Source organism: Malania oleifera, chromosome 2 (assembly GCF_029873635.1).
Source record: "Malania oleifera isolate guangnan ecotype guangnan chromosome 2, ASM2987363v1, whole genome shotgun sequence".
In the NCBI taxonomy this organism is placed as follows: domain Eukaryota; kingdom Viridiplantae; phylum Streptophyta; class Magnoliopsida; order Santalales; family Ximeniaceae; genus Malania; species Malania oleifera.
Window position 1 is genome coordinate 6,299,474 of NC_080418.1, and position 7,772 is coordinate 6,307,245.

Below are 7,772 nucleotides of genomic sequence, written 5' to 3' on the forward strand. Positions count from 1 at the left end.
TACTTTATTTGTATAAATTAATTACCCCAAAATTATTTGTGCATGCTCTATTGGTTTGGTATATTATATATATAAATATAAATATATATATATTATATAATAATATATATAATTTATAAATAAATGTATATTTCGATTCGGTTTGGTAACCATAAAAACAAACAAATAGCCAAAAATCATAAAAAATAAACTGAAATCGAACTGAACAGATAGCCAAAAACCATACAAAATAAAATGAAACCGAACCGAACCCGATTAACCAAAATTTTAGTTTGATTCGCATCGGATTTTCAGATTGAATGTTTTCAAATATTTTTGAACAATTGTAACGGTGTAATATGTGGATATGCAGCTACCTTGATCTAAGAAGGGCCGTGGGCTTGGTCGGGCTCATGTGCGGTTGGACGCACCTAGAGTCTAACCTGGCCCGTCTAGTCCAAGTGTAGCCCAATCCAAACCCACTCTTCTAGCGTGGGCTACTGGAACGCCTCCCTTCAACCAATAGCATTTGCTTGGAACGCAAAATCGGACACGTGTCAAATTCCAATTGGTAATGCCGGGGAGCTCTTGCATCCTATATAAACGCGCACTGTCTCGTCATCGAGCACGGAGCAGAAAGAGCGATGGCGAGAACGGGGTTCATTTCCGTTGCACTGCTATGGACTTTGGTTCTGTTTGGAACCCTAGCTGTCATTCAGGTGCGATCGATGATCTCTGAGATTATCAACGTATTGCTCTCGTTATTCTTGTCTTTACGTTTATCGGATCATATCTCCTAGGTTTGATTGAGCTGTAGTGTTAATCCAAATGTACGGAATGATGTAACTTTGGATCTCTTTAGTCTAGGTTTCAAGTTTCAAGTTTCAAGTTTCAACTCATGGATCGATGAACAAATTGTGTGATTAATCTATGTATAATGTTGTACTTTTATGAGATCCATTAGACATGTTCATCGCAACTTGCTGAAGAAGAGTAAGAAAGAGTATGGGAGTTGAAAATCGGAAGATCATGAGTGTTGGAATTTGAATGCCCCTGAAGCTTTTAAGATGAAAATTGCAAAATCATTTGCAGGAACATGAATCATCCCATTTTCTCCTTAACTGTGTTTGGTTTGTGTTCACCTTTTTTGTAATTAATTGATGAAATAATTCACGTTTTCAGGCAAAGAAATCGAAAGAGGATTTGAAAGAAGTGACTCACAAAGTATTCTTTGATGTTGAGATTGATGGAAAACCTGCTGGTATGATGCTTTACTCGTCTGAATGCAATGAAATCCATGACAGATTGATGCAGAAGATTTTAGAGTCACTGTTTTTTAAATGGCTTCTACTTTGGGGAATAGATCTTCAAGCCATAGCAGGGTAAAATTCTTTGGCATGCATAGCGGAGATAGTGAATTTGTAGGGAAGGTAGTCTGTGGACACTCGTGCGGTAGTGGATGCATGCTTATCTCACATGAAACTAGATACAGAAAACATTCTGTAGGCATTGTAATTAATCATGCTCATCATTGAGATGATTGTGATGCTAAATATTTAGGATAGAGAAGCAGATGGGTATTTATAGTCTCAAATTTGGAGTATTTATGCATGCAAAAGTTTATTCCCGACATGATTTTATTATTGATATTTATAACTGTATTCATTTTCAGGTCGAATAGTTTTTGGTCTCTTTGGGAAGGCTGTTCCTAAGACTGCAGGTATGGTTTTAAGCCTTTAAGGCTCAGTGTATTGCTTGATTGCTTCCATGCCCTCTGAATGGCACTAATGTAATCTCTTTTATTTGCAGAAAATTTCCGAGCACTCTGCACAGGTATGTCAATGATGTGAAGCTAGTTGCGTTTTTTTCCTTCTTGTTTTGTCCTCATTTTAATTTCCTGAATTTGATGCTCAAATTAAGCATCAACTTTAGATGAGTACCTATTATTAAGTTTTATCTTGTTTTATTCATCATAAAAATAATGTAAAGTAATGGAAAATTGTGGATGGTTAGACAGCCGAGTCCTTGACCTACTAACAAACAACTGAGCTTGTAAAAATGAATGGATATAAAATAGATTGGGTGAATTGCTACAGTGATTCGTAACTGTGCAACTATTGGCAAAGTTACACTTGGATCCCAAAACTTTAATTTGTTGCCCTGCTGGTCCTAAAATATTGACTGTGCGTAATGTCTTCTTGCATTCCACATGAAGGGGATTTAGGCTTTTTGTTATTAGTGTGTTCCAATCAGCAATTGTAGACATCTGAAACAGGAGGAATGCTCTCTTCTTCCCATCTACAATCTTTATCAAAGGCTTCCACACTACAAAGTAGGGGTGAGCATAATTCGGGGAAAACCGAATTAACCGACCGAAATTGGTCGGTTCGGTTCGGTTAAAAAATTCTGTTCGGTTGGTTCGGTTATGTTTTCCAACATTTTGGTGAATCGGGTTTCGGTTCGGTGAATGGAGAATATTAATTTGGTTAAACCGAATTAATAATTAATTAAATTTTAAATATAAATTAGTAAATTAAAATCTGGTTATTCATTATTCCGGTATTCCCTCTCAGACTCAGTCTCACACTCTCACTGCTCTCGCCTCTTAGAAGCCAGATTGTAGAAGGCCCTCACTGGCAGTGAGTCACTGCCTCTCTCTCGCTCACCTGAGTTTGGTCCTCCGCAGTCCACACCACCAGACTCCATCTTCACGCGATGCCATTGTCTGTGTCCATCGCCGTCGCCATTGCCGGCCATTGTTACCAACACAGACTACACAGTCACTACTCTTTGAAGTCGAAAGGCCATCACTGAGTCACTGCCTCTCTCTCGCTCATTTGAGCTCATTGCTCCGCACCGCCACCGCCATCGCCATCGCCATCGCCGTCCATCGTCACCAGCACACAAGCTCCCTCTCATTCTCATTTCTCTTCTCTCGCGCACATACCAGTTCATTGAGAAGTGAGAACCACCCCCGACGACTCCTCATCGGCGTCAAGCTCGCCCGTGCCCAATCGTCTCCCTAACCACCTCTCCTCCGCATCAGTCTAGAATCTGGATAGTGGATACACCTTCCCGGCTTCCCCCCTTCCCTCACTTCTCGGTTAAATTCGGTTAACCGAATTACTCGAAAAAGAAATTCGGTCGGGTTCGGTTCGGTGAGGCCAAACGGTTCAGTCAGTTCGGTTAACAGTATTCTTTAATCGAAATTTTCGATTAATTCGGTTAATTAACCGAATATGACCGAACCGACCGTTTGCTCACCCCTACTACAAAGGGTGTTCTCCTCTCTCTCTCTCTCTCTCTCTCTCTCTCCTGGGCAATATTCAACTAAGAATAGAAGTAGATGCTATACCTTATGTTTCTTGAAATAGAAGTACAAGGAAGAGTATGGCAGTCATTCAACAAGAAATTGTGATTAAAATATGACAATGCATGATGGATGATATTATTGAGGATATCATAGACCGAGGCTAATCCTAGATAAAGATAGTTAGTGAAATGGTGACAACAATCCTAGGAGGCAAATACCTCAAGGACAATATTGTACCTCATACAATCCAACATAATGCCGACACATTTTGGCCATTGTCACACTTGTCATTTGTGTAAGATAGTGAAAACAAATAGAAACAAACTTGTTGCAAAATATAACAACTATTTTTAAATAATTGTGTGATATAAAGACCGGGAAAATGTTAGAGAAATGGAGGAAAAGCACATTAATACCTATAAAAACGAAGGTTATGCTCATAATTGTAATAAATATAGCAGAATTAAACTAATGAATTATACGTTGAAACTATGGGAAAGGTAATTGAACAAAGTATAAGAATAAAAATGAGGGTCTCAGAGAATCAATTTGGTTTTATATTTGATAGATCAACAACAAAAACTATCTATCTTCTAAGAAGGTTAATAGGAAAGTTTAGGGGAAAGAAGAGAGACTTACATATGTTTTTTATCAATGTAGAAAAAGCTTATGACAGAGTACTTAGAGAAGTGCTTTGGTGGGTCCTAGAAAAGAAGAGAGTATCAGTAGGCATATCGATATCATTAAGGATATGTATGATAGAATAACAATTAGCATTAGGACTTCAAGTGGAGAGTGTAGGGAATTTCCAATCATAATAGGGGTACACCAATGTTCTACACTTCGAATTTGAGTTCTTATCTTTTTGGTTAGTGATTAATGAACTCACTAGCAATATTCAAAATAAGATCCCATGGTGTATGTTGTTTATGGATGATATTGTTTTGATTGATGAAAATATGAGTGGGTAGAAATCTAATCTAGAATTTTGGAGAACAACCTTGGAGTTTAGAGGTTTTAGGATAAGTGGAAACAAGATTGAATGCGAGAAATGTAATTTCAACCAAAGGAATATTGAAGATAAGATTAGATTTGATAATTTAGAAATCAATAGCACCATTAAACTTTGATATCTAGAAACCATTATGCAAGTGGAAGGAGAAATTGATGAGTATGTAGCACATAGAGTTAACGTAGGTTGGGTAAAATGAAGGAGTGCTTCAAGCATGCGGTGTGATGGAGGATATCATTAAAATTGAAAGAAAAATTTTATAGGAATACTATGAGACAACCATGTTACATGGGTTAGAATGTTGGACAACAAAAGAAACAACATATTCAAAAATAGAAGTTCAAATGCGAATACTAAAATGGATGATTGGTAAAATAATAAGTGACAAATTAAAAATTAAAATATTCACAAGAAGTTAGGAATAACACCAATAGAAGATAAAACAGGGGTGACTTAGATGGTTTGATCATTTAAAACTGAGGCGAAGTAGTGCGTCAGTGAGGAGTGAGCTAGTTATTGTTAATGGTACTAGAAGTGGTAGGGATAGATCTAAAATCACTTAGAATGAGGTTGTGAGGAAGGATTTAACAGCTCTTAAGTTGAGGAAAATGTCCTTAACCGTATGAATTGATGGAAAATGATTCATATAGCTGACCCTACTTAGTCAGACTCAAGGCTTGTTATTGTTTTGTTTTTGTTTTTTGTTTTTTTTATCTGAAAATTATAATTATAAAAGATCAAAATGGATATGTACAGCTACACTGGGCATACCCAGGAGAGAGGAGCATTTAGCTCCAACCAATCAAAGTACTATCTACAACAAACAGAACTACATCAAACCTGGGCATACCCAGGGGCCTTGAGGCCAAAATAACTACAACTCAAAAATTCAGTAAGTGACTACAATTAGTCATTCCAGCAAAATCAGAACCTATCAACCAATCAAGTGCAATAGGTAGGGAATTCGTCATACACAACATGACAAATGTGGGTCTGGATCACAATGGCACTCAGTTGAGAAACAGCCGCCTTAAATTTCCTTTTGTTTCTAAAATGCCACAAGCAGTACACTGTAGTGGCCAAGCAAGCTTCCTTAGTTACCGCTTGAATTCCAGTACCTATGGCCTCTTATGTAGCCATTTAAGGCTAGCCTTGATGGTTGACATACTTCTAGAAATTCCCAACCAGCCCCTAAGATGGTTCCAAACCATTGTTGTGATATAAAGGAGCACAAACTAATTCTTCAAAAAAATTGAATTTCAAGAATCACAATTTGCTAGAATGAAAATGAAATTACCTTTGGAATTGTGTAATCTATCATCATTTGCTATGAATTTGTTGAATTTCATCACATTTAGAGAAATCCTAACTGAAATTCTCTAGTAACCAAATAGGGAGGAATAGAGATTGCGAAGGTGATTCCTCGGGGTCGTTCTCCTCTAGATCTTCTTCTCACATCTCCTAAAAGCACCTTCCCCAAATCTTTGTAGCCAAATTATTTGGAAGATTAAGGTTCCCTTAAATATTCAGACCTTCATCTGGACTGTATCATTAGATAGAATCAATGCATTGTTTGTTACAAATCAGAGGGCTCTAGAATCATTGCATGACATATTACAAATAAGAAGGGTCTGCATGTCACCAAGTCTCAACACGTGCCTAGCGTGTGGTGAGTTGAATGAAATGAACGCCCACCTGTTTCTTCATTGTCAAGTGGCATCGTGCCTTTGAAATGCTCTTTTTTTGATATCTCCAAGAAGCATGGTAGTGCCAGCTCCAACTCCCCAAAAATGCTCATGTATTGTTAGCAAAAATTCCAAATCCTCTTAAACGTGACACGGAAGATGATATTGAAATGAGACACTGAAATGAGATGGTTTAAGACGACATGTGGGGACATTGATTGTTTTGAATGTTTTCAAATTAAGCTAGTTTATTATTTAAATTTGGTTTTACGTACATTCATTGTCATTTCAGATGAGGTGGTGTTGGAAAAGTGTATTAATTAAAGCTAGTTTTTTCCCCCCATCCCTTTAAACATTTTAAAGTTGGTTTTCATGGCATTCTTGATCACCTCAGGGGAGAAGGGTGTAGGAAAGAGTGGGAAACCTCTGCATTACAAGGGGAGCACATTCCACAGGATCATTCCTAGCTTTATGATCCAAGGTGGTGATTTCACACTTGGTGATGGAAGAGGTGGAGAATCTATTTACGGTGAAAAGTTTGCTGATGAGAATTTCAAGTTGAAGCATACCGGACCAGGTAGGCTTATTATTATTATTATTATTTGTTGCTGTCGTTGTTGTGGCGGCGGTGATGGTTGTAGTTATTATTATTGTTGTTATTATCATATCCAAGAAACTAGGTTGGCCTCATGAATGTCCATTTCCCCTGGTTGCATCACTGGCAGGGCTGCTGTCAATGGCCAATGCTGGTCCAGACACAAATGGCTCGCAATTCTTCATCACAACAGTGACAACTAGCTGGTAAGTAGATATGCAACCCATACATTATGACAATAAAGTAGGCGATAATCCGAAAACCACTGTTCTAACCCAAAACTTTTATTCTCTGTTGGGGAGTTTACATTCTATCTAAAATTTAAATTCGTTTGTATTTGGAAAAATACAATACAAATTTGTTCCAAAATTTTGACCAAATACATAAATCTAAATATGACCTAAAATCATATATCTAAAGATAATCTTAATTTTTTGTGGCGACTTTTTTCAAATTTATGCATGCCTTGGCTAGTTTTGCTGCCTCTTGAAGAGCTTATTTTTCCTTTTCACTGAATTTTGAATGGATCTACAGGTTGGACGGCCGACATGTTGTATTCGGGAAGGTGCTCTCTGGAATGGATGTGGTTTACAAGATGGAAGCTGAAGGGAAGCAGAGTGGCACACCAAAATCCAAAGTTGTGGTTGCAGACAGCGGGGAACTTCCTTTATGATTTCCCTCTTTTTTGTTCTTTCTTTCCAGCATGTTTCGTGAGGGTAGCAGCTTGTTTTTATTTCCTCACCTATAATTGAGAACCTCTTTCGAAGATGCAATCTCAGATAATCTAATTTGCGCATCTGCTGTCTAACTTTAGCTCTATTGCGCTGAAAACATATTTTGGAAGCCATCAGATTCGGAAAAGGTGATTCCCACCTTGTTACAAATCACAGGCCTTACGGTAATTGGAAATAGTGCCGTCACATCTGTAAAGAAATTTTAAATGACGATTTTGGTACAACCCATCCTGAAAGATTGCAAGCCAACAAATTGGCCCCTGGGCAGTGAATTGAAACTTAATAGTCCAAGAGTGTCCAGGATAATGTTCAGAAATGCTCCAATGCACCAATTTGGTAGTCAATAACAATTGTGCGAGAATAAAATGGAATGGAATTGATCTCTATAACTTTAAAATTTTCATTATGCAAATTCCATTTCAATCCATTACCCATTTATTTCATTCTTGTGTGC

General features: G+C 37.6%; 1 protein-coding gene across 1 annotated transcript; it reads left to right on the top strand.

The window, feature by feature from the left end:
* The first annotated feature begins 460 nt into the window (after positions 1-460).
* On the top strand, positions 461-7,380 carry LOC131149448 (peptidyl-prolyl cis-trans isomerase CYP19-4). Its single transcript, XM_058099892.1, has 7 exons — positions 461-698; positions 1,162-1,240; positions 1,652-1,699; positions 1,789-1,812; positions 6,384-6,566; positions 6,715-6,790; positions 7,119-7,380. The coding sequence occupies exons 1-7, from the start codon at positions 624-626 to the stop codon at positions 7,255-7,257; spliced, it is 624 nt and encodes a 207-aa protein (XP_057955875.1). The 5' UTR covers positions 461-623; the 3' UTR covers positions 7,258-7,380.
* The last annotated feature ends 392 nt before the right edge of the window (positions 7,381-7,772 follow it).

Bases quoted from the DNA above. Each gene is read 5' to 3' on its own strand.
- LOC131149448 (XM_058099892.1), top strand. From the start codon at position 624: ATGGCGAGAACGGGGTTCATTTCCGTTGCACTGCTATGGACTTTGGTT. The intron at 1,241-1,651 runs GTATGATGCTTT...ATTCATTTTCAG, and splicing joins GATTGATGGAAAACCTGCTG to GTCGAATAGTTTTTGGTCTC. The intron at 6,791-7,118 runs GTAAGTAGATAT...ATGGATCTACAG, and splicing joins ACAACAGTGACAACTAGCTG to GTTGGACGGCCGACATGTTG.